We start from the raw sequence: 27828 nt of genomic DNA, 5'->3' as shown, positions 1-27828 counted from the left end.
GTCTGAAAGGGTCAACTGTGCCACAACAGGAACTAAAAGCTGCTTGTGCTTTATGCTGGGTAATGAAAAAGCATTTATTAGCCTAAAGGAACACATGCTGAAGAAATGTTTTACTTATCAATCCTAGTTTTCGCAACATTACAGTGTTTTTTAAAAAAAGAGAAGCGGATCCTAAAAGGCTACAGACTTATGCTTCTGTCCCCAATTTCTGCCTTTCTTTGCATGCAGCACTATCTAGGCATCACCATATCCTTTAAGATTTCTACTCTGTGGCAAACTGAATAATTAAAAAAACCAATTTCCCATCATCCTATTCCATCAAAAGTAACAACATGAATCTGTGGGATTAGTCTTTTTTAATACTTCAGGTGTCCAAGTATGCAGTTTTAGCTACACAAGTTTCATAATTTCTTCCCTAAAGTTGCAGCAAGAACAAGACTGTTTAATATCCTTAAAGATATGGCTTAACAGCATGACAGAGAGCCCAGTACAGACTCTGAAGGTTTCTCAAACATTAAAAAAAGCACTTCTGGGGACCAAGGAACTGCTCTAAAGGGGACTATGCTCCACCAGAAGGAAGAAAATAATTACTCCCCCTCCCCCCAAACCACTGCCTGCCCCCCCCCCCCCCCGTCAAGATTTTATAACTCTTTAGGAAGTCCTAGCCAAGGCCTTATTTACATTACCAAGATTTCTTAAAGGCAAGTCTATGGCAACAGGACTGTTGAAGGACAAAGAAACTCACCATCAATAGATGCAGGAGGGCTTCTGTAAACTGCTAAGTGGGAGCCTGACAATGAAGTGATATCCAACACACGGCGCAAACACCATGACCAGGTAAGTTTACCAATACTGAATAGCTTTCATAGAGAAGTTTTTTCAACTTATTAGTACCCCACAGTCACAATGTGGGTTTATTATCAGTGTTACTCTAAGTGGAATTTATTTAACAGCTTCTCTATTCTCCCTCCAAGCAAATCAGTGGTTCAAACAAATGCTCTTAGCTGAGTAATGCTGAATGAAACAATTAGAAGCACTCCGTAACATTAAGTGTAAAAATTCCCCAAAGCTTGTAATGAAGCTTTTTTGCAACAGATGTTGCTATGTAGATGTGATTACTATCACTGATGTCTAGTTACTCTCTAGGCAAAGATACGTGCTTCCAAAACATAGCATCATTACTGCAGACAGTAGTGTCTTTTGAAAACTTCTATACCCCAAAGTATAAAAGGGTGGTAATTAGAGTCTCATGATTCTTCTCTGAAAGTAATATACTCAACTGAATCATCTTCGTAGTTTAAAAAGTACTGTTAACTTGACAGTGATTTTTTAAGTGGTTTTGCTAATAAAAAATATTTCCTCCAAGTTCTTATCTTAATGTAGTTCCTTCAATATGTGTCAAAATTAAGTGCTAAAGGACCAGGAAATGCTTCAGCTTTTTCCCCAGAAAGTCAAATAAAGTTCCCCACTTTCCCACTGTAAATTTCTAATCCAATACACTGATTAAGTTCTAGACTTTGAACCATTTTGTCTCCAATAAAAAGATCTTTCTTCCTTTGGCCTTTATGTACCCATGACTGTTAAAATATGGTTCTTTAAGTAAACAGAATCCTATAGATTACCATAAGCGTGTAAAACAGTCTAAACTTTGGGAGAAAAGCCTGAAAAAAACCCAGCATTTCTTTTGACAGACAAGCTGTTGAATTAAGTGCTACACCCCTCTAGAATGATTCCCTAAGGAAGTCTAGAAGTACTATGTAGATAAGGTATCAAATCTGAATTTCTACATATACTTTAGTATTAGTCTAAATCCAACCACAAGAGGGAAAGCTGTCCACTTCATCCCATAGTCTTTCTTGCCTGGAGGTCATTCACTGTTGGCAGCTTTAGATGCACTGCAGTCTCAAATGTGCAATCAAACTTGCCTTTTGTTTCCTGTAGATGGAGCAAAAGTCCCACTGCAGTTTAATTTTTAGGCTAACAGTCTACCAGGGCAGAAAGTTGCTTAAAATCTGAAAGATTAAAGAGTTATTTTTAACTGTGGGATCTGTTCAATGGTACTTTAATAGCTATGCTCCTAAAGCCACAGTGCAAGACTATTCCTTCCCTTTCTTGCATACTCTTATAAAACCCAAAGGGTTTCACCATACCTGCCACAATCTTTCAGCTGAAAGGGTGTTTATTTTATTTTTTTTTTAAAGTATCTACCCAGTCCTAGACTGTAACATCCAGTAATTTTGCAGATTCCTCTATTTCCTGAGAGAGGTCTTAGATAATATTACAGCCATATTCACTGTCGCAGCAGATTAACCTTCAGGATCAGCCTCTTCTCAGAAACTATTCACACAGGTCTGGGAGGAATTGTGTATTTTTTGGTAGGCATTTCAATAAACTACTAAGTACAAACAAAGCAGGAGTCTCAGTTTTTGGTGAGATGAAGGAAGAAAAATGAGTGGGAGGGTGCTCCTTCCATTTAAGAGGCTGGACATCAGCTTGTCATTATTATTTGTGTCTATTTCTCTTTGAACACCGCATGTGCGAACAACTCTTATTTCCATCTTTCACACTACCCCATTAAAGACTAGGATCCAAATTCATTAACAGAGTAGCTCCTCATTCTACTTTCAGGTTTGTAAAAACTTACTGTACTTAAGGAACTTGACAGGTTATCTTAATTACTATAACCTGTGAAACAGCAGCCAAACTTAAATGAAATTCACACTAAACATTTAATAAAAGTAAAAACCCAAATCACTAACATAAACAGAATTTAAGGATAAAAAAAATCTGGAGTCACGCCTACAGGCAGACTCTGGAACAACTGCAGTGCATATAGATTTGACTACAAAGCTCTGTGCTTGTGTTTTAAAACAAAGATTTTAACTACACTACTGTTGGTGAGAAAGTGAGGGATATTTAGAGCCAGTGTGCTATCACATTGTGAGTTATCAGCACTCCTACCATTAAGGAATGCCGTTATACGCCCCCCTCCCCATCAATTTCTCCATTTTAATAAATTAATGGAAACCAATCCTTAGTTTGTGCATGACCCGATACTGAAGAAACTCAGCTCAAACCAGTGCCTCAGTGTGCCTTCTTTGAAGTTTATTCATTCACAACACTCTTAACAGTTTACTTCACTGTACTGTAACCAGCTTGCCAGGTGACATTGACCTTAGTATAAAAATAGAAAGGACCTCCATCTCTACAAAGGTTAGTATGAATTTCCATGGCTCAAGTCAAAACCCTGAATACCACTCTGGTTTTTCTTTAAAAATGGTGCTTTGCAGTCTCATGGCAGCACACAGATTCAGCCTGTAGCTTAAGAACATTTTACTTTAAGGCATGAGCATTTAATGCTCATCAGCTACACAAGCTATCAAACCCCAGAAACTCTGAAGCTGTAGAACAAGTGTCACCAAATGATTTTTGCTTATTAAAGCCTTTGAAAAAAAAAAAAAAAAAAAAAATCTTTATGCATTTGCAAGCTCGGGTCAGATCTGAACATGGCTGGTGGTTTGTGTCTTACTCCAGAACATCATAGAAAAACAAAAGCATAGCCACTGTACTAAAAGTGAATAAAAATTGGTTTAACTTCTGAGCAAAATGCCTCTGTGCTAGCACCACTCAAGAGTTTTGTATTTGCTGTGTTGGTTCTCTTCTTTACCTTTAGAAACAATTTCTCTCGTGGTGTATAAACACTGATATCGTCATTCTTCAAGTCATTTACAACATGCAGCTTTTCTATCATGAAGCCTCTTACTGAAATTTTGATGACAACACATGTATTGCAAGAAGCTACAGAACAGCTTAACATACGATACACTGAAAGGTAATCAAAGCATTTGCCTAAATCACATGTTTACATGTAGCTGGTTTTAAGATTCACTTTGTGTGATAGCACTTGAATACATGATCAGAAGAGAGCTCTGTGTATGAGTGATGGAGGCTGACATCTATCTTCAGGATTCAGAACAGCCTAGGGTTGCCGAGTACTGCAATTCTTGACCAGAACCATGATCTACAAAAAAGCCTTTTGCTTTGCCCTGAGAAAGAAATAAAGGCAAGAACAAAACTGAGCTACAGAAGGACTGCTTCACATCATGACAGCAGGTACCCGTATTTTCCACTTTCTGATTTGCTCTTTTTTTTTTTGCCTGTTGATGTGAAAGTATAGCCAAAGGGAAAAAGATTGTTCAGAAGTAACTAACATTTGGTATCTGTATGAACCAGAGAACTTCACAGTGTTAGGACAGTGTGCACACTCTGACTGGGCTTTTACATTAACAGAGAAATTTGTACTAAGTTTATACTATATGATGTATCATCCAGTAATATTCTATTCCCACTCCATGGCCCATGCACTGCACCACAGCAAAAATTTGCAATCAGAGCTCCAGCAAAGCCAGGACTTGGAAGTGCTCCTCAGAATATTCTCAGGGCAGAACCATGAGTAGTAGAAAACTAGCTATCAGCCCCCAGGTCATAACCTTTGCTGCTATATACTTTGCTACAAAGGCAGCCTGAGCACTTTGTGTTGTTAGCACTGCATTCCCTGCAAGCTGAGAAGCCAGACCACTCAGGCAGCTTTCAATAGCTGGTCAAACCCCCACAGCAACTTTGATGACTTACTAACTGCAGATAGGTCCCTTCAAGATGATCCATTCTTCACCACCAAACAAAAAACCAAACATGACTACAGTTCAGCCAGCTCTAGTTTGAAATGACTATTCCTCATCTTGGACTGTGCCTTAGGTCAGATCAGCAATTAAAACTACCAGTGTTTACAAGAACACTGAGCCAGTGGTCCTCCTGCGCTTCTTAATCCCACTCATCAACTCATGACAGCGGGAAGAGCCAGGACTTTCCCCAGAGGTGCTACTACTGTGTAGAAGCCTAAATCTTTGCTGACTCATTCCTAGAATCCTAAATCTTTGCTCCTTTCAAATGGACTGCCTTGTGGCTGCCTCAGTATGTCCGAGTATTACCTGAGTATGTCTTGTGCAGCTCCAAATTGGCTCCCCCAGTAAAACTGGACACAGACAGAAAGTCTGGAATAACTTTATATCAGTGAGGCTTATTTATGCTTGAACCTTGCTGCATGGAGGCTGCCAAGGGCACTGAATACTGAACTACTCTGTTCCCCATGTAAGAGGGTAGGAGGCTCACTGAATCACAGTTCACAGGTCTCATTGACACTGAATAGCAGGCAGCATTTGGGGCAAGTTGCATCGCCTCTATGACCTAGCAGAACCAGTCTTAAGGATAAGCAAGGTAAACCACTAGATAGCACAACTAATAAAAAAAATCATTATACATACTAATTAACAATATTAGCATGCTTTGTGAATTTTGTAGTTAAATTGGGGCAAGAAAACTGTTTAAGACTAGCAGAAATCCTGTAGTTCACTCACTTTCCAGGATGCATCCACTTTCTGCAAAACCTTATATGTTCTATTTAAGAAGTATGATATAAAGAATTAAGAGTTGATCTGTGGTCACTTACGCATTGCATAATTTCTAGCTAAATCAAGTGACTGATTTTTTTTCTTTAAGTTTTATTTGGCTTACAGTCCTGGCTGTTAGATATTCAAGTAACATGTAACATTTTGAACAGTTTGCCTAGGAAAAATAAATAACAAGTTTAAAATCAGAATTTTAAATTTGAAATTTAAGTCCCATGCTAGAGTGGGAAACTGCATTAATTCATCAAGACTTCAAGCTCTGTTTTGCCTAGTGGTAGGGGCAGAGATAGAAAGGTGGACTATACCTACGGTACTTACTTTACAGATAAACAGCCTTAAATGTACTTAACAAGGCCTTTTTATTGTTGAATTCTCAGCTGCTCAGATACATCAGTTTCTAATACGTTTAGTTTGGAATCTCCTCAAAGGTCTATTTATTTCTCTTTCTTATGTAGCTATACACATTAATGGTTAGTTCATCTTCAGTTTGTTCTAAAAGCACTGCAAGTCAAACGTTTTCTGCACAAACACAGAAATGCTACACTACTATAATATGTTATTTGGCATAAAGTCACACTTGCACTTACTGGAAGCCTTTATAAAGGCAGACAGAAATTTAGCTATGAAATGAAAGCGTGCTGGGAAGCAAGCTAATTAGTTCACCTCACCACACTATACTCCAATTCTAACACACAGAACTGCAGTTCTTTGAATTCCACAACCATGGAAGTCAAATCGTGGATAAAGGAAATAGAGTTCCCTGTCATCTTGATTCTCATCTGAAGACAGCAGTAGCAGAGAAAAGCTGCATTTTTTTGTTTTGTTTTTGTTACCTCTTCATACACCTCTCTGACGGCTGCTCCCCCTGGCTCTTCTTCTGGTTCCATTCCTCCACCTGGTACAATCCACTGATCTGGGTATCGGCTACTGCTTACCAACAGCACCTATAAATAATTGCAAATGACTGTTAAATATAGCTCAAGTCAGGAATCTTGGTACTATCTACTTTTTCAGCAATGCACTTATTTACTAAGCCAGATGGATTATAGGCTTTAGAAATGATACATAATAGGCAACAAGGAGTTGTAATAAATAAAAAAAAAAAAAGTGAAATTATTAACATCCAATCTTTTTAATACAACTAATTCAAGACAACGTCATAGTAATCTCCTTGCACACTTTCATCAGATGCTTAGACACAATGTGAAAAATACACAATACAATATGCACAGGAATGATGATATACAACAAAAATCTAATAATACTTGCCAAGACTGAGTAAGCTTAGGGTCATATAAGATGGTAAAGCATGAAAATTAAAGACATCTTCATCACACAGAAGTTAAACTAATTCTTCTGGAATGGCATCTTTTGACTAAAAAAATGGACTTCTGAAAGTTTCTCTCATTTTTGGACAAGTTTCTTTTCAGTTACTGAAGCATTATGTTTGCATGGCATGCTAAATTACAAGGAGAGTACTTCATTGGCCCTTGTCCAATTTGGTCTCTTCTAACATGTCTGTAAGAGGAAAAACTGCAACACATTGAATTTTAAATAATTTTTTTCCAAGACACTTTAATTTCACTGAATTTGACCCCGTTACCTAGTCGTATCATTGGTATATACCAATTTAAACCCCACTGTCTATAGGACCTGCCCTTCACAATATTCAGAGCTGAGAAGATTTTAGCCAAACTAGGATGCCTCTTATTTGGAGAAATTTGCAGTAGAAGTTGATGAAAATAAGACCTTGATTCAGGACCACATAGAAATAAACAGTTTAACTTGTATTTGAGACATGTCTTGAGACTTGAGACAATGATCTGTGTAGTAACACTTTTCATAATCTAAGCAATACTTACATAAGCCCTACCCTGAAGTCAAAGGACAACTGTGGGGAGCAAAGGGACAGGGTCCATGCTCAAATCTTTAAAAGCAATTAAAAGACTTGCAACAATAACCTCAGTCTAAAGGTTAAAGTATTGACTAGTACCAGATGTCTGAAGTGACAGTCCAGTCCTCATCAACTGTCTTTATGGTCTTTAAACTCATCTCCTGTTGGATTTAAGCAGGAAAACAATTCCCTGACATGGGCAACAGGGAAATTATTATCACTTATACTATGTCCCTTTGGCACTCATGGAAATACAGTGTAGATACACCTACAGGAACTGGGGAGTGTAATTAAAGTGACTGCATACCTTTGAATGCAACAATGCATTCGAAGTGCAATGAGGTGCACCTAGAAGAGCCTTAACTGACAGATATTTTCTTGTTGTAATGCTTGTTTTATTTGCAGTCAAGATTTGTCCTACTCCGAAGGATTCTCCACTGTACTAATTTTCCCCCCAATTTTTCCTACGCTAAATAAGGAACATAGCAGAGACCTCACTTAGTACAGAATCATTCTTAGCATCTGATTTAAATGTTCATATTTTCAGTCAACTCAGATATTTTATTCAGCCATCTAAAAACCTAGAAATAGTCAGCAAAGGCAGCAAGGTTAGACACAAATGCATCTCAATTTGATCTTTACAACCAAAGGTTTTAGTTTCCTAGGATCCTTTGATATTAACAAAAGATTCCCAGAGGGTACACAGCTCTACTAAATGTAGTTTTAGAAAAAAATTTTTAACATGTAGGTGGACCATCTATATCACTACAAAGAACCATGTCGACAATGCTTAAAGAGCAGTTGTAAAAATCAAGTTATGAATTCATTTGTGGGATCCCAGACATAAGCATTACACATGATTTTCTGCTGATGAAACTAGCACTCACTGCAGTCATGTGGAAGCTAGCAACAAAAGGATGATTATATCACATTCAATCATTCCCAGCTTGGTAGAATGGTTTTAATCAGCATTCATTGTTTAGTTAAGGCTAAACATAAAATTCTTAACTACTACTAAGGGATAAATCAGGTTGCTGGTTCTGCCAGTGTACCCTAAAGCCAGGAATTTTTTATGCCTTTATATATAGTAGCTGACTATCACTAACCTGACCAACAGTCTATTGAGCTGGGTTTGTGTATCTATTAGCTTTAAATTACCCTTTTAAAAAGTAGAAATAAATACATTTAGCAAGTAATCAACATTAAAATACAACAGCTCTGGTAGATAGGCTGTACGGCTATACATACAATAAACTCCCAAGTGTTAAGAGCCCAGGAGTTCATTTTGGCAACTATCCAAGTCTCTATTAACCCTGGAACTGAAGCATTTTCTCAAGCATCTTTCCCTCTATACTTAATTCTCCTGTAACCCCACTGCTTTTACAATCTGAATCCAAGGGACCACACTAAGGTATATTCCTGAGACCTTCAGATGCAGTTTTTTTTCCACCCGGTAACAATAACATTTGAAGCCACTAGGGCATGAGGCTTTGCTAGCAAAAAAGTACTTGGTGGTAATCAATTTTTACAAAAACCAAGAGCCAATAGCTAGCAATTACAAGATCGTGTGGTAAGCACTCCACACGGATTCTTTCAGTTAGTAGCAACCAATCTTGCACTCACTTGCACATATTTGTTTTCGGTGTGTTGTTTTTTACTTTATGTAGTGAATGTAGTTTTCAGGTGTTTCCATCTATAAGTGGCCAGAACACACATACCATAGTACCTGAGTGACTAGGCTGTAAATATAAAGATCACTTAAAAATGAAGAAACCAAAAAGCTGTGGTTGGTTGGCAATGCACTCATATGCCAAAAAGAGGTGCAAAACCAGCAGCAAAAAGCCAGCAATTCACCTTCCCTTAATAGAAGATAAGCAAACCAGGAGAACAGAGATCTAGGTCATCTGGACATCCAGTCTTTTCTGAGGAGGTTCATGTTCACGCAGATTACAGCAGTCTACTGAAAAACAAGACTGCAGAATCTCAAAGAGCTTCATTTTTTCTGGCCTATGCACACCAAGTTTTATATCATAACCTCAGAATTACTTCCTATACAGAGAAATCTGTATCCCATATCTCTGAATGCAGAGAAAGAAATGAGATTTCTTGTGTTGTATTACTTGCTAATGATGACTGCCTTTCCATGTCTCTGAAAAAGCCTGTTGATGACTTGTTCAAAAGATTTCCAAAGTACACAGTAATGGCATCAAATCTGCTTGCCTAGCTATACTGTTAAGTTTATCTTACTCCAAAGACTAAGGGAAAGCTATTCTTTTCCATAATACTGTCAAGAGAGAAAGTAAAGTTGCAAAATTCAGCTAAGAGGAAAAAAACTCTTCCACTAAGTCTTACTAGCCAAGTTTTTACCTTGTTTTCAAGTCCAAGAATAGCAATGACCTTTCAGTGCAGCAAGGAAGAGAAACTGCTAGCCAGCCTGCTTGTAATAAGCACCCATTGATATGCTTAACAAAGATATGGTTAACCAAAAACCCAAAGGTAATTACAGAGCAAGTGGAATCATGGGACTTGCTCACTATAAATGCTAAGCCTGCAGACAAACAACAGAAAATTTCTAAAGATGCCAAAGCTTTGGCTTGTTTAGTGCTCTCAAGTCAAAAGAAACTTGTGAAACAGTTAGCAGCCATATATTCCAGAAGTCTAAAATGGCAACAGCTCAGACTAATACAAATTACAACCAAAAGCTATTCCTCTTTTTTTTTTTTTCATATTAAACACTCAAAGAGGTAGAAAATTACCTAAGGTTATACAAAATATCATTGCTATCTTCCTTAACTGTAGGGCGCTATAGCTTAAAAAAATAATTATAATAAAAATCAGCTTACATTAAAAAAAAAAAGGCAAGGGTAAGGTTGAAGCTTGCTAGACAGAACAAGCCCCCAGAGCTGGAATCTTTTGACTTCAGAGCAGAGTCATCTATAACTTGAAGTAATATCAGCAGAAACCACTATAAACCAACTGCAAGATGGTAATTCTTCCATAGTGGATGTATCACTTGCAAGGAAAAATGAACTTCCAGGTGAAAAGGTACCACTCCAGTTCCACACAAATTATTTGTCATTAGACGTCTTTGTAAGCTCTCTCCTCCCAGCCTCATCACATCTATTCCTGTCTTCCCCCCTGCACACCCCATTTTCTCCCCTCTCATCACCCCCACTAATTCACTAGCTAAATCCAACCTGCTGTTTGAATTACCTTATGGAGATAGTGAAGTTTGCCTTTTTTAATAGTAAAAGTGGCAGTTAAAAGTAACAACTTTCAGAAGGAAGGGAATCAAGCCCTCACCTCCAAAAGACCACTGAGCACATGTGGCTCAGTTGCAAAGAACATCACATTGCTCAGGTGTATGACTACACACTGTGCAGAGAACAAAAAGAGAGGGCAGGTGCATGGAAGACAAAGGATTTAGCTCCCAAGCTCTATGAAGGCAAGTACATGTGAACCATTTCGGAAGCTTTAAACTGGTCAGAGTATAGAAAAGATCCTAGAGGCTACAAGAGGCATCTCAGGTACAAAACGAAGTATCAAAATGTTGTTAGGGAGATGTACTGCATGTTCTCACAGGCATCAGAAACATTAAGAGGGGAAGAAAAAAATCCAACCCTGTTCTCAGAAAACAAAACAGGACCCACTTTGACAGAGGTTAATATAATCTAACCTAGCACACTCAATATGGAAACTTCAGCCTACATGGTTGATCTGCCGAAGTTACAAGCACCTGAAAGAGTCATAAAGCTGGTTTAATCCAAAAATAGCCAAAAGTGTCAGTCAAGCCCTACAATTTGTTTAAAAATGGCTATAAGCAGATGCTCAGGGAAGAATACGAGCAGGAAATATTTTATTGTTCCCTAACACTTCCAACCTCCAATTGTTTTCAGCTCAGGAGCTTCCTTAAAAGTACTGGAAAACTACTTTGAATGCCACAAGATAGAGACATTATTGAGGAGCAAGGAAAAGCACCTCTTAGAAACCCCAGATCATATTTGCAGGATTCACTGTATGAATTTTTAGGCAAAAGCTTACATCTCAAATTAGAGAGCACATGTCAACTTGCTACTGTAGTTAGAGATTTCCTTTATCTAACACTGTTTGCTATTTTAAGAATCACTGCCTCATTTCACTAGTTCTGAAACAATTTCTCAGTTCCCCTATAGGTTACCATGGTATCCTTGTCCTAGAATGCCATTGTCTCTTTTTGGACTCCAGAAAGTTGAAAACTTCAATAGAGCTTTACAACTTGCCATAGTGATACCACACAGGTAGTATTTAGTAAGGAACATACTTTTGCGTTTCTGAAAATATTCTCAATAGAGTAATTGCTTATAGTCCTCATTCTTTACTGCAACCATTCTCAAAATGTCTTTTTTTAACCTGGAGATGTAACGTGCACAAAGTTACTGTAGAGTAGTAAAAAGCCTTGGGATCAGACTTGATAGCATTTTAAAAGCTAGCTGAAGTCAAGGCTGCAAGATCTTTACTTTCTCCCTTACACTGGCACAATGAGTTCAGGAAGCTCATCTAGCTGAAAACTAGCTTGTACCATTAAAGCTTAGCTTTCAGCCTGCACACACTCAACACTGACCAGTACCGAGCCACAACAAGGGTCAGCACCACACAAACTGGGGCAGAAAGGCATGTCTGCAGCTACCCAATTTCAGATCAGCCTAAGCCAATTCAAGAGCCTCTAGCAAGTACTTTACAGACAATAGATGGAAAAGCAGTCCCCAGTTATGACAGAGGTTAAAAAGATTTAGTCTCAATGAACAGGAACTGGCAGAGCAGCAGAGAAATGGCATAATAACTGGCAGTACATTAATCCTAACGTTAACTTGAGCACAACATCTTGAAAGCAACCCAGAAAACTGGGTTCCGTCTATACAATATATTAAATAAAGTCTGAAATACCCTCCCAACTTTAAGTAAAGATCACTTTTCAAAGCAGCAGCACAATGACTGGACATCAATCAGTGCAACTTTACCAGCATTCTGAAGATGAATGATAAAGAAATACATGCATATTTTTATAATACTTCAAAATCAGATCTTTAAATTATTTTTCTGTTGAGATCTTCTGATTTTAAGGCTATGTGGCAACAGGTAGAAAAACTTTTTCAGAAGCAGCTTTGCTTTAACTTGCAATTAAAATTATACTATTCTATAAATTTTATTTCACATCAAATTCACATATTTGGCTAACATGTTAGTGATGCAGAATTTGACTACCTTCCTCTGCTATTTAAAATACTTTGTTTTGTTCTTCAGCTAAAGTGTTCCTATCAGGAACAGACAGCACTATACTACTATGGCACGTCAGTCAGAACACACTTCCTCACATCAACAAGCACTCAAGTCACCTGTAACATTAGATCACCCCCTAAGCTTTAGTATGTTTTGGAGAATCAGATGTGACAGGTCTCACAAGCAGATCTTGCACCCAGTCATATGGCAAAAGGGAATTCCTGCCTGCAAAACAAGAACCCCCCCCCAAGTGTCTATTAGCAGAAGTTTTACTTCTCACGCTGGGTCAAGTTCCCCAATCCACTTTACAGTACGTCCTTCTTCCCTTATGCTTGCCAATACAGACCAAGGGAGAAAACACATAAGGTAGTAGGGGGAAGAGCTAAAACTCCTATTGCTGTCTGTTTCTTTTTAACTTGAAACCACAGCCTAATCTTGAGCAGAACTGGGCTTTACTGGTTACTCAGCAACATAATCTGTTTGACTAAGGGATCAGCTTCCAAGCCCTTGTCAGAAACAAGAGCTCCAAGTCTTCTGAGAATGTTCAGCTGCAGGTAAAGACATGACAAGGTTACTTGACAAACACCAGTCAAGATAGCCTTTTTTGTCTTTGAAATACTTGAAAAAAACCAAGCATACATCTTTGAAGACAAAATTTGTTTAAAATTATTTATATTTATAGGACCGGTTCCACTCAAGTGCTTAAGCACTAAGTCAGAAAGCCACCTAATTAAAATAAGCTTTTTAACTGTTCTACAAACACAACTGGAAAAAAAATACACATGAACCTGTGGCCTGTGAACTCACATATCTACAAAAGATGTTTAAGAAAACATGGCTACAAATCCTAGCTAGAGATATATATGCATAAATGCGTGTTTATATATGCATAATATCCCTAGCTAGGATTTGTATATATTTCTGAAGAAGTCTGCCACTCTTATTTCACAAAAACTGATAACTGGGGAGTTTTGAGCACCACTGAGTAGACCAGGGCAATTCAAACAGTAACTTAGCCACCAGTTTAAATCCTCAAAGTAAACTTAAGATGGTGCAAGTAAGCGATAAAGGATATTTTCAAGTATCTAAACACTTACAAATATTACTAGTTGAAAAAGACAGCATCTTCTAAACAGGGCAAAACACAAAGCATGTTTTGTTGCAGGACACCTCAGCCTGATGTTAGATAGGTACAGCCATACTTCCTTCCCCTTTCAGCCTATTTTCAGCAACTATCCACCCCATTAAAGGCATTCGTATGGCATAGACAAGACAGTATACCAGAGGTACTGGAAAAAAATAATCAAGGTTTCACAATAAAAAATAGCTCATGGCTGACTGATTTCAGTATCTGAAGAGGCATAAGTGAAGACAGAAGCTTCCTGCTGTGGTGGACAGCTGAATTCCTACAGCTTCACTGAACTCTCAGACTTCCACTGCTGGCAAACAGTTGCAGTTTGTGAAAAGAGATACCAACATGAAAGCAAGGTACATGTGCAATGCCTGCAGAAAGCTGTTTTTCTGTGCAAGTAGAAAACACACGTGCCTTCTTATCCCTAAGTTGGTTACCTGATAATAAATCCTGCCACAGCAACGTAACATTCAGTTACTTTTCTTAACATTAACACAAGCTTAAACCATCACAGAACCCCATACAAGCCTGTAGTGATACACCATAAGCAGACGCTGTCTTCGTAGACACATCATAAAGAGCCATTCTGGAAGCTGTTTATAGGTCTTGATTTTTTTGAGCTATACCCCTTCTTAATACCACACAGATGATGTCCAAATATGAAGAAAGTGCTGAGGAAAAACTAAGATAGCAATTACCCTATGTCAAGTATTCCTCCAGTATGTTAGCAGAGCAGGGACAGGAGACAGAACAAGTAAAAAACACAGGGTGCCTGAAGTGCATATTGAAACGTGCATTCTCTGGCATTTTAAAAATACACCTATATTCTATATTAGGCAATCATAGAGCAGGCTAGGTAACCTGTATCAGTCCATACATTGCTTTGGAGAGCATGCCAGTCTTAAATATGGTGCCACGGTCATACTCCAAGTTATATTTTAAAGCATACATTATCTGTATGTTTACACCTGAGAGCTTACACTGGAGAAAAAAGAAACTAAATGACAAATTCTGAGTCAAGTGTGGAAGACCTTTCATCACTCTGCAAGCTGATTTACAGTAATTCCTAGAACACCCAATTTTGCTAGGGTAGCCAGGTGACACTTCTGGTCCCTGGTTTTATAGATCAGGTTACATTACAACAGGTCTTTCCAGTTTTCAGATGATTTAGACCAATGCAAATAAAAATAATGTTTTACTTTTTCCTTTATTATCCTTTAATAAAACAATTGCTAATACAAAGCAACAGCTGTACGAAACTGAAGAACACTATTTTTTAAAATAATGAAACAGTGACCACCATAACAAGATAGATTAAACAAGGGTTTCTCGAATCTTTACATTCTACAGCCCAATAAAATTCTCTAAATGACACGAAAAAAAAGAGATACAATACTAGGAGCCTATCATTTTTAACTCAAAGTTAAGAGGCAATTTTTGTCATGCAAGTGTATGCCCTGCTACAGGGAAACAAAAATAAATTCTACATTTTCCATAAGCATGTGACAATACAGTTATCCTCGCTGCTGTCTCAATAGTTACAGAAAACCCTTCCCATCTGTTTTCATCTCTTGTGCAAGGCTGAACAACAAAAATGGCTAAATTAAAAATTGAAAAGCTTGAAGACTTTTTTTGCATATGAAACTATTTTTTAGATCTGCCACTAGCAACTGCTGGCTCAACACTAAAGTAGGGCTTTCAGTACTATATTCAATTACATAAAGCAGTGTTACAGATACCAAAATAATTAGAATGCACTCAAGTTTTATATTCACGATATTTAAAAATAACAGCTCATTATTTGTATAATATGTAGGTGATGGAATAAAAATGAAATTAGCTTTTAAAATTGTTTTAGTTATCCAAATGACTAGAAAAAATAGTAAAAAATTACTATTTGCTCTTGCTGCTTTAAAGGCCTGCTTCATTCTCTGCTTTGAGAGGTAAGAATTTCCTTGTCTACTCTCCACCCAGACCCTAAGACAGCAGCATTTTATGTAAAACCAGTGTTTGCAGAATAATGAATGCATAAGCAATTCCAACCCGTGGAAGCAGTTGGTCTTCACAGTACTGAGAGAGGTTCTCCTGTGGGCTTATCCTAAAACTGCTATCCGTATTTCCTAGTTGCTCAAGGGAGACTTGAGCTTCCTCATATACAAATCTGCCAGCCCATCCTAGCCTACCGAATACCATCAGCTTTTTGCACACACCTAACAGCTTCTTGCTTGTTCAAAGCAAAGTCTGCAGCCCCCACGCATTTCATGCCCACATAGCCTTTTTTCATTTTTCATGGGATCTCTCCTGCTTCATTTCCAGCAACTTTTTTTATTCAAAGGGCAGACAGTGCCTGCAATTACTGCTTTATTTCCATCACAGCACTTAAGCTCATATCCAGCCATCTTGCTCTCTCTTCAGCCCAAATGACAGCATTGAGACACCAAAACAGGCAACACTTTTATGACAGCAGTCTAAGAGATCTTCTAAAACACTCAAAAAAATTCCAAAGCTACTGGTCACATTACTTAGCTATCTGGGCTTCCTCCAGAAATTTTTTTTTTTTTTAAAGCATACACTATCACAGCATGAAGGCCACAAAATCTAAACCAAAATGGGCTACACAGCACTAAGTTGGCATACGTGGAGTCACTTGAAGGAACCAGTCACAGGAAGGGGAGGATTTTTGCAGTGGTGTATCTGGACAATCAACAGTCATCTCAAGTAGCTGCTTTCAGCTGCAGTACCAGCTCTTAAGACAAAACAGAAACTTTTGACAGGTTGCAAGACTGCAGGCAAGCCCAGTTTTCAGCCCATAACACCCAAGAAAACTGACTCAATTTTAAGTCTGGCAGCAAAGACTGTTAGTAAATCTAACCAGATAGGGTGCTGTAGCCGGAGAGTAGGAGCTCAGCGGCTGTATTGCAAACTGTTTGCAGGGACCACAAGACTGAATTTTGCCCCAGCGGTATTCTGGAGCCCACCTATGTTTTGAATTAAGAAATAAAGACGTGAACATGAATGGAAATAAAACATGGTTTTACCAAAAACACGCTTTGTTACCACAGCCTTTTTCAATTTATGTGTTGCTTCGCTGTCTGTAAAACTCAGCTGTAACATGGGCTTCAACAAGACTACAAAGGTAGCAATACAGATAAGAAAAAGACCAAGAAGTCATAACAAGCAGATTTGCTAGATGATGATTAACAACAGAGATATTAAATGTTTTAGCAACTTGCCCAATTTTCATTGGCGATGAGCACAAAAAGCTGTTACTGAAATTTTTAAGTCTCCAAATTGAGAGGCAGTGTCCGTAAGTCATGATATCAACAGGGGATCTCATACTGAAGTTGCAGAAGAAGGATCACATTTGGTTAAGAAGAACATATTGTGAATCTAATGTGCAGGACACTAAGAATTTCTGGTACCAGTTGAGAGTTCACAAGGTGGGAACAAGTCAGAGACTTCAGATACCACCACTAATCACAAGATGGCTACACAAAAGCTTTACAATCATGATAAAGATGAGTCCTAATCACAATGCTTTTTTCTGGTATAGCTCAGGAAGTATTAGTAACCTTTTACACAACACAGTGAGATCTGATCTTCCATCTAAAGCAACCACAACTGCTGCCCACATTCAAAAAATATTCCTGTCAAACTGAAGGAGATGAAAGAGCTACCGTGATGATCAGAAAAAGAAAAAAACAGTTTTAGGAGACAAGGCTTTAAGACTTCAAGTCCATCAAAAAGTGCTAAGAAAGCAATGACTGCTGTCTACAGATAAGTCAGAAAGCTAAGTGCAAGAAAGGAGAAAAAAAGCTAAAGCACAGGCACAACTGGATATGGATGGGCCTTTCAGAAAGTCAGAATGGAAGTAGGAAGACAGGTTAATTCTACGATTCGTATCAGAAGATTGCTGCAGATATTCATTCCTTCAGATAGAAACCAGCTGGAAAAGTAAAACATGATCAATATTGAGGGAGTCTTGCAGACAGAATCCCCAGTAAGAACAAAAAAAGTTGAGATTTTGATTTCTTGCTTTAAGACTCCTTAAAAGAAATTTACTGCTAAAGACTGCTTTCAGCTGTCTGTTCTATTGTCTCTCCTCCAATGTCAAGCAATTCTTTGCTTATGGGGTAGTAACTCTGTAGGCTAAAATAACTATGAAAATTATTTCTCCCCTCCCAACAGCTTCTACACGAGTCTGCTGTTCTCTTCTCCCTCCAGTCACCCAGGTACTGCCTTTGTGCTCCTTCACAGCAGAAGTTGCCCTGGACTGAAAGATCCCTGGACACATAGATCGCCTGAAAAATCAATGGTACAATCTCTAGAGAACTGGAAAAGAAACACTGAAGACACTTCCATGGAGCCTGAAGTAGACCTACACAGAAACTTATTAAGGCAACAGTGTTCAAGAACAACAGAAGTAAGCCTCATCCAGCCGATTTGGTGAATACAGCTGGTGATATAAGTTAATCACAGACTATAGTCAGGCATCAAACTTCCAAGGACTAGGTTCTGTATTGATGCAGATGGAGGTGGCACTTGAGAAAGCTAAGCAAGTTAGAGAAATAGCTTTTCTGAAAACAACTTACCAGAAAGTGATTTGAACTGTTTCCACATGCTTCATCTGTATCCCAAATCTGACTTGGTGATACCTCATTCATTTCACCCTCAAGTGTGCCTGCTTGCACAAGGCCCAACCTCATGCCAGTCATACAGGTGCCCTATCCGCAATACCATGAAGCGCTCCAGCGTTGGCAACTGTCAGCATCTACTCTTCTTACACTGCCCAGCAAAGCTGCACCGTTCTTGGCCTCAGAGGGTGTCCTTACACACCAATGATTTTGTGAAGCTGCCAGTGGTCTCATTGGGATGCAAGAGAATATAAGAAGTTGCAGCTTCTTATGAAGAATGAATGGAAATTACTGACAAAAGTAACTCCAACCATGAACTTCCAACTACAGTTGGTGCAAGAAAGCTGTAACAGTAGCTCAGGTGTTTGAACAAGTCTGAGCTGGAGTAGCATCCAAAAATAAATATCAAAGCCACATAAATGGGGAAGCATGCTGGCATATGAGAGGTGCTGCTGAAACCAAAGGAAAGCTAGACCAATAGCAATAACTAGAAAGATTCCTGCTGGGCACCTTTCTCCTTTGTAATATCAGGAAAAGCTGATCAATGCAATCCCAAGGCTGTATTTATACCACATAAGGAATGACATATACCAGAAGACCATACAAATTTTTTGCCTAAACCCAAGGGTCCATATTTTGAGATCAGGCCTCTCCCTGCTGCGTTATATTGCTTTGTAGATGTTTAAGCAAGAAATCTGCCACATTGGCAGCTTGGATAGGACGCTACCTTCTTGCAGCATACAGATAAAGCCCCCGGGCCCTACCCTTTGTAGTTACTTTATAGCTATTAAACAACAAAATGAAAACGAAAATCAGGAAAGGGTATGTTCCAGCCCGAGACAGTCTATAAATGCATTGTGCAACGAAAACATCAGCAAAGTTTTCAGATAACGGCCAGTGCAGTTGACCTTGGCTGGGAATATAGGACAACTTTGTTGCCACCTCCCGATTCTGCTGCAACATAAAACCCCAGCTGAGCGCTATTCTCTCCAACCAAAACCGCAACACACCCCCGCCCCCGAGCTCCTTCACAAAATATTTGTAAGCACCATTTTACTCTCTTGGTGGGAAAAACAGGTTTTTCAAATACAAGATTTTTTTTTTTTTGTCCCACCCAAGTATGGCAGGGGGCTCGTCTTACGGGCAGCACCAGCCCTACCCTCAATGCGCCATTACAGATTAACCCATTTTCTGCGCGTTACGGGCACACAAAGGACGACCCACGAGTTTCGGTCGGTGTCCGGTTCCGCCCCGGCAGCTGCCCCCCACCCCGGCGCCGCCCGGGGCCGCGGCCGCGCACAAAGGAGGGCGCCGCGCACGTGGGCCCGCGCCCCGCCGACCCAAGATGGTGGGCGAGCGGCGCGCGGAGCCGCCGCGCCCGCCCCGCCCCCGGCACAGCCCGGCCCGGCAGGGGGGCACCCGCCGCCGCTCCCAGCGCAGGTTGCGGGCCGCCGCCACGACTCGGGCCCGCGCCGCCTCCCCCGGCCAGACAAAGGGACGCGGCACCGGCGGGCCCAGCGGGTGACGGCGGAGCGGGAGCCCCGCCCGGGCCCGGCGCCCCCCACCCCACGTGCGCGGCGGCTCGGCGGGCTCACCTCGTCCTCCCGCTCGCTGCGGAAACAGAGGCACGCCGCCCGTTTCTTGTAGCCCTCCCGGTCGTACGTCCGCGTCTGGTTCGGCTTAAATTTCATCATAGAGGCGGTGACACGCCGGCTGCCCCCGGCCGCCGCCGCCGCCGCCACGGCTCCGTTCTCCGAGCGCTGCCGCGCCCCCGGGACGCCGGCGCGGGCCCCCTGCTCGGGAGTGGGGCAGGAGGAAGGCCGGTCCCAGCTGCCGAGCCCCTGTCACAGCAGCGCCGCGCCGCTGCTGCTGCCGCCGCCCCAGGAGCCGCGCCGCGCCATGGAGGCTCCCTCGCCGCCCCGCTCGGCTCGGCCCGGCTCGCCCCTGAGCCGCCGCCGCCGCCCCGCGCCCGCCCGCCGGCCCCAAGCGCCGCGGCGGCCGCCCCTGCGCCCACTATTTAACTGTAACGCACATTCCTGCGCCCGCGCGCGCCGCACCGCACCGCGCAGGCGCCGGGCGCGGCAGCGGGCGCGGAGGGAGGCGGGGCCGCGGCGGCGGGCGGGGCCGGGGAGGTAAAGGGCCGGTCACGGGGCGGCGGCGGCTCGGGGGTGAGCTTAGTCACTGCCCGTGCTCCTGAGGGGAGCCGGCGGCCGAGAGCGCTCTGGGGTGAGGCTGCTTCCCTCTCCGCCTGCCCTCGCAGCGCCGCAGGCTGACGGGAACCGGTCTGGGCCGCCGCCGTCCGGCGGCTCGGGACTCGCCCCGGTGTCCCGCCGGCCGCGGCTGCCCCGCTGAGCCGGGGGTGGGGCGGGCGTGGTGGGGGCAGGGCTGCGCCACGGGCTTGTGCCACCCGGCGTCCCCGTGGGGCGGGAGCGGGCCCGGCGCCAGCGGCGCCCGGCCGCGGGCCGTCAGTCAGTCCGTCCCCCCCTGCGGCTGCGGGGCTGGGCCTTTGTCCAGGGCGGCTCTCGGGGCGCGGCGGGGACGCGGTCTCTGCTGGCAGGCGCCGTGGCGAGGAGCCCGGCGGAGGTGCGCGAGGCCCGCCGGCTTTCCATGCTGCGGGCTCGCTGGGTGGAGGTTGCCCGTGGCCCAAGCACCGTAGTAAAAGCGTAGCTTTGCCCATGTAAGTTAAACCGGCTTTCACATAACTTATTTTTAGAAGGTACTGATGTATGTAGGACAGGAAAGCAGGCAGCCCATGCTATTTTTCTGTTTTTATATAATAGCATCATTTGGGAGCTGAAGATGGATGACAAAAGGCATTGGCAATGCTGCTAACGGGCCAGGAAAAGGTCTGCTGCCCACATACCTTTATTATCACCTGGTGGGGCAAAAGCCCTGGTGCTTTCATTAACAAAAAATCCTGCAAAACCCAACCCAGAAGCAAAGCAAGGAAATGCTGCTCTTCATTGCCCCTGGATTGCAGTCGATTGCAAGTAGTCGGCAAAGCACTTGCTGTTTGTGCATGAAAGACTGCTTAGTCGTGTTGGCAGATGGAAGCTAGTGTGCACTTACATACTTGGAGAAATCACCCATCCAAACTGTTTCATAAACTTTTTCCTTCATTTGAATCTTACTGAGATTCAGTAGGTTCTTTTGTACTTCCAGAGTGGACCAATGTGCTTCTATCCTACTGGTTTTTTTCTTGTTCCAGAACACCTATTTTTTTCATCCTAAGATTTTTTTTTTTTTAACAATTTTGTTGATCTGTAACAAGTCAGGCATTTTATATGCTTTTTGTAGCATGGATTGAAAGGACTTTGGTTTGTTGTCACTGGTCACTCTGGTTCTTAAGTGAAATTTGGGCCTTCTTCAGAATATGAACTAAGTGCAATGAGTCAGCTTGAAATTGGCAGTGAGTGAGCTTGAAAACCATTGAAGCTGAAGGAAGGAAAGCACAATTGTGTTGGAGTATACTGTTTTGGTAAAGTTATAGTAAACTGTAAAGTCAAGCACTCAGAGATTAAGAAACTCCAAATTTAATTTGCTTTTACACATTGATTACTTGTGTAAACATATTTTTCTTAAGAAGGCCTCTGTTGCTTTTGTCACATAGCAGATGGAATGGCAGATTAGATTTCTTCTTTTTCCTCATTCAGTGCAGATCCAGGTCTCATTTATTCCTATGTGACACCAGTCTGGCCTCAGGCTACATACAATTTTAGTAGTTAGTGGATCCCCAGTCAGAATAAATTCTTTTTTGTGAGGGAAGGGCCACTATCCAATTAGTGTCTGAAATTTTTAGTTCACCGTTTAAAGGGTTGAGATCTGAAACTTTTGAGAATGCTGAGGAATAAAAACATGTTTCTGATGTTTGTATTCATGAACTTGTCCATGAAAAGGGAGTGTGGTATGTTGTAATGAAACTCAAGGGCTACAATTTAAGATTGCAGTTAGTTGTTGCATCAACGTTTCTTAGATTTTACTTGTTTGACCTTGCCACCTTTGCTGTATTCCTCTGTAAAGATACATCTTTACAAACAGCATGGATGTGCATTCATGGGATGCATATAGTGAAAAAAATCTTGCCATTGGTCTGCCTTTTACAATTGACTGTTACGATAGAACTCATTTTGCTTTGGCTTGTTCCTTGAGCTGCTGTTTCAGGATCTTCAGTAGGGCTCTTTCTGAATTATCTTTTTTGTTGTTGTTGTTTGGGAGGCTTCACCTCTCACGCAATTGGAGGAAGTTCAAAAGTAGGATTTATACTTAACGAGTGCAGTGTCCAAAGATCAGATGAGCTTAGGCCAGGTTTTCCATTTTTGTACAACTCACCCTTTCCACCCCCAAAAAACAAACAAAACATTTGACTGTCAAATCAGAACACAGCACACAAATCCTATCTCTGTTGTGAAACTCAATGGTTTCTTCTTCACGTATCATAGAGTTAAGAGCCGGAAGAAAGAGCTCTGTGAGTTGGGCCAGGCAGTAGGCTTTCTACGTTTTCTAGTCCACGTATCCTCAAACACGGTAACAACAATTCATTGGGCTCTCTTTGTGACAAGCCCCAACTTATGCCTATATGTGATTAGGCTTTTATTTTACAAAATAGAAGAAACCCAACTTTGTGAATATGGAAAAATATTAAAAAATAATGACAGATGAATCCTTAAAAGTGAAGTGGTAGGACATTTTGGTTTTTGGACCTTGAGGGATTTTGTTTTGAGAGGTTGTGCCTTTTTTTTTTTGAGATTCATTGTGCTAGGAATTAAATACCTGAAATGATTTTTTTGTTTGTTTGGAAATGTAATTCTTAAATGGCCCTTGGTTTTTAGAATCATCAAGAGGCTTGAATCTTCAAGGTTTTTTTGTATTTTTTTTAAGTATTCAGTCGTCTTGTAAGTCTAAGTTATGTGGTCTGTCTATACACAGAAGTCAGCAACAACTGTATGTGAGACAATCAAATCATCAGTAAATAATTAACATTTACAATGCTGTCACATAATCATATTTGCAGTAGTTCTATAGTGATGCATTGCTTTGTATTTTGTTAATGCAGTGTATGAATACAGGGTATCAATTTATGATTGCATGGGATATATTACTGAAAGAAACTGCTATAGTGTGGTACCAGAGGTCTATTTTATTGAGAGGTGGGGTTTTTTGTTTGTTTTTGTGAAGAGAGCCTCAGGATTTTGCACTGTAGGTATATAATTGTGAGGTAACTGATGATACCTTGATTACAATTGTGAACCAGAGCTGAGTGTATAATGCGGGATGCAAAGATACTTTCAAAGAAGTTCTAAAACCTCTACATTCAGACACAAATAGCTGCAGTTACACTTCGAGTGAAGTGAAGTCTGCTTAAATGCAAGGGAACAATTCTCTTTTCCTTGGGAAGAAAGAACCAGGTTTAAAAATTTACAGAGTAAATTAGATTTTCCAGTTCCCTTGACCTACATTTATTGCTGAGATTAGAAACTGCGGTGTTCAATAACTATGTTCTGGTGAGTTTTATGTAACTTTCTTTTCTGTTCTTAGTTTATTATGGTTAATAAAAATGAAATGTTTGCTTTGGAGGTACTTTCAGTCCCCTACTTAAGGTTTGCTCAGAAGAGAAATTGATAGATTTTTTTTTTTTTTTCTCACCTCTGCAAATAGCACATCAAATTAGTTACTTTATATTAGGGAAACCAGTGTCTTTAGTTATCATCATTCTAGACGATCATTTCTGCTGTCATGGTTGTAATATTTCTTTGGTATTCAACAGTTAAACCAGCATAAAAATCCAAAAGTTGAGGAGCAAACAATGTATTGAGAATGCATCCCTCTAGTGCTGCATTGTGTAGGCTTTTGGAACAGTAAATCCTCATTCAGCTGCATTGTAGTCTCGTGAAAGGCTGCCTGCAGCTCTAGGCCCAGTCATCATTTCATCAGAAATTACAGTAACTGTAGCATTGAGGTTGGCGAGGTTAACCAGACAACCAGACTGGTTAGCACCTTTCCCGAACCTAGAAAAAAAATCTTAAGCATATTTGAATATAAGAGGGTTTGGTATATGGAAAGGGTGAGTATTCATCAGGTTAGTTCTTATTTAAGGTGATTTACTCACCCAAGATACAATAGGAGGGGACAGTGATTCTTCTGAGATTTTATACTACTCTGTGGTTAGCTATAAGGAAGCAAATGAGAGCAATGCCAAGCTAACTTCCTTGCAAACTTAAAATGCCATCTTTCTAATGATTTAGCAGTTATGAAAATGCCAGCATTAGTCTTAAAATACTTTTAAGTGCCCAAAAATATGCAAAAATCTTGCCAATGCATACACACACTCTCTTCTGGTAAACACTGAACAGAGAGAACTTTAAGAGTGGAACGGTTATTTATTTCTAAACCATGCTTCTGCATAAAGCAGCTTTTATATAGTAAGTCCCTCATTGTCTTTTCCCTTAGATCTAGATCTTCACCTGAATCTGTTGTAAAATGCACTTTAAAGAGAATACATTTACATGCTCTCTGTGGTAAGGGTTGCATTCCCCATCCACAGGGCTCCCTTATTTTCAGGTGAACCTAAAGCACTGGTACATCTGCTAACAAATATCTTTTCCTTTGGTTTGTTATTGTTGAACAACTTGTATGAACTGTATGCAATTACACTATTACTGTCTGCCAATCCAGTTTTATGATCTTGCATTTTATGAAAAAGTCCAGTTAGTATTGCTTTGATGCCTGGTAAGAGTGGCCTTCCCAGTAAAGATAAGGTTTTTGCATTAAATGCTTACAAATGGGGATTAATAATAGTCACCAGTGAATGAAAAGGGGGAGATCAATTCAATACAGCTATGTTTATTTGAATGTATACACCTGAGCATGTTTATTTTTATACATTGTGTTGTATGCTTTTGTGTGCTTTTGTGGGTTTAGTGAATTGTCATTGGTTTGAATTTGCTTAAAATTGAGCTTCTTTTAACAAAATAGGAGAAGAAGTATTTTACAGAACTGTTTAGCATATTTTATTGGACTTCACCGATAAAGCTAGATTGACGATACTTAACTTCGGTAAAAGTACCTGAAGAAGATTTTTTTTAACTGATGCAAAATTCTTTTAGTTTTATCATAGAGACAACCTAAAACCCCAAGGATTTGGCCAGACTTCATGAAATAAAGAAGTATGAATTAAGATCATTGTTGTGTATTTCAGATTTTCTGTGAGATTATGTAATCTTAAACTTGGGTTTAAGCTCTTTAGCCTGTAGGGATTTGTTAGTGAGATGTCCTATTGTTTAGTTTTATGATCATAAATATTCTTCCCATGAACAGTGCATTTCACAATTGGGTCCTTAGTATTTTCTCCTCCTTAGTTATGAATTCATTGCCATAATACTCTTGTTATTCAAGTTTTAATTCTGGTAGTAGACAATTTTTGGTGTAAGTGGGTGTAGTTTGGAGACTTAGTTACTAGGCTCTTCCAGTGATAAAGTTATGCCTTCCAGTGATTGCAGTGAAATCCTGCTTTACCTGCAAACATTTAAAATTGTAAGTGTGGCTCCATGAAGATTGTAGTAGTACGAGTAGGCTCTTCATTGATCCTCGTTCAGTTTCCTGCATAAAATAGGGTAAAATATGTCTAGATTTTGAGGAGTTGGGCTTCTTGGGAAAATAGGACTTCACTGACACAAAGCTGAGAAAATACTTGAATTGTTTTGGAAATCTACCTGTGGTTAAGTTTTATCACTCCCATAGCAGCAGCAGCAAGCCTGTACCAAATATCAACTGCTCCAGAGTCCTAGTTTAAGGTACATATAAAATGGGTCTGTGAACTGGGTTGCCAAGAGATGAGCACATGTTCTGTTTGGCTAAATCTACTGTGGAATATGTTTTCCAGCAATGGGGTGAAAGAAAGAGATGATAGTGGGATTACCTCAAAACCATGCAGTTCTTTGTGGCAGAGCCTGTCTCTTAGAAGCCAGGTTAGTAACAAAATGGTAGTTGCATTGTGTTATTAACAGATGCAACAAAAATGGAAGGATAGACTGCCATTTAAGCAATCTTCTTTCCTAATCTGACGGAGGTCTGCTTGGCTAGACTTGGCACTCAAGTCACACAGAATAGGTAATTTGTTTATTTTGGTATGTTTGTGTAGCCAGGTTACTGACTATTTGAGCCTGTCTATTTCTGATATGACACTATATAAATCTAGTAGAAGAGCTTGTCTGATAATGCACATCTTTTTTGACTGTGTAGAAAACCAGTAATCTGTGGCAGAAAAACATTGGAGGCTTGGCCAAGCTATGCTTTATGAGGAACTGGGCTAAATAGGAATGGAAGCTATTTTGTGAGGCTGCGAGTTCAAGAAATACTTGAGATAATTACTAAAGGTAATGCCGTGTGAGAAGTAAACAGTGATTAAATTTTATTCTTATATCTGGTTGAATTTCAAAGGTAAATGTTGGTAGTAGAGCATAGTGCTTTCTTAAATATCCGAACAATATCTGCTGTTATGTTGCAGGCTTCAACCAACTTACTGGAAAAAGTGATTACTGCAAAGGTGTGGTGACAGAGAAAGCAATAAAAAGCCCTGAATGTTCCTCTTCACTGTTTTCAGCTGAAGGCTTCATTCCAAAATGTTGGCTTTTGACCCTGATGTGTTTAGTCAGGCTTAACCTTTCTTATATGAAGCAACCTTTAAAAAAGATCAGATCTACAGGTCAATATGGGTGGAGTAGACTCATAATAGGTACCCCACCAATTTTAATCATAGTTAGTCATTATCATCTTTATGACCCATTACAAGAGTGTAAGATTGATTATGAGCTACTTGAAAACACCTAGATATGCAAGCTCATCATTGCTCTGTTTTTAAAGAGGGTATATGATGACTGAATGTGTTACCAGCTTTGGAGCCAAATTACAGTGGGGCCTGGTATTCACTTTTATTTCAGTGCTTTTGTTTCAGACTGTGGTTTAGCTACTGTTACTAATTATATGCATCAGAGCTGTTTGCAATTTAACAGTTGAACCTCCTAGTGCTAAGAGGGCCAGCAGAAGGTAGCATTTAAGCTGTGCATAAGGGCCCTGGGGTCAGAGGCACAGATGTGTGCCTGTTTTGTTTTTGCACATAGCAAATTGTGCAAGGACAGTTTGTGGGAAAGGAGAAGATCTGCATGTTGATAGTAGTAGGAAATCACTATGGTGGCTCTGGATTTTAGTCTAGTGATTTCCATATGCTTGGGGTTCTGTTGCTCAGCTTCTGAGCAGGTGGAGTATGTTTTCTGTGTATAGTTACAATAAAATGGCTTTGAAATGGGGATGGAGTCAAACAAAAATATGTTATTAGAGCCAGCTAGGACTCCTTCAAGTTCTTTTTTCCCTAGAAAATAAAGTTTTACTGAGGAATTGTATTTATTTTGACAAAGTGTCTCTGGAAAACTTTCCAGGTCCTGCAAGACAGAA

General features: G+C 40.4%; 1 protein-coding gene across 6 annotated transcripts in view; it reads right to left on the bottom strand.

The window, feature by feature from the left end:
- NUDT4 (nudix hydrolase 4) overlaps positions 1-20389 on the bottom strand; it is a 30948-nt gene extending 10559 nt beyond the window's left edge. Inside the window, exons 1-4 of one of the 6 annotated variants that reach the window (XM_074870743.1) lie at positions 19977-20388; positions 12732-12840; positions 6299-6409; positions 1861-1935 (exon numbers count right to left, since the gene is read on the bottom strand). In XM_074870743.1, the coding sequence (XP_074726844.1) occupies positions 1861-1935; positions 6299-6409; positions 12732-12740 (195 nt within the window). In that variant the 5' untranslated portion in view covers positions 12741-12840; positions 19977-20388. Of the gene's footprint in view, positions 1-1860; positions 1936-6298; positions 6410-12731; positions 12841-19976 lie in introns of all 6 variants that reach the window. The other 5 variants (XR_012629227.1, XM_074870739.1, XM_074870740.1 and 2 more) reach the window with 5 other exon arrangements.
- Between the last annotated feature and the right edge of the window lie 7439 nt (positions 20390-27828).

This window comes from Strix uralensis, chromosome 5 (genome assembly GCF_047716275.1).
Source record: "Strix uralensis isolate ZFMK-TIS-50842 chromosome 5, bStrUra1, whole genome shotgun sequence".
Taxonomy (NCBI): Eukaryota; Metazoa; Chordata; class Aves; order Strigiformes; family Strigidae; genus Strix; species Strix uralensis.
Note: the sequence above shows the minus strand (reverse complement) of the source record. Positions and strands in the feature narration are given on the sequence as shown.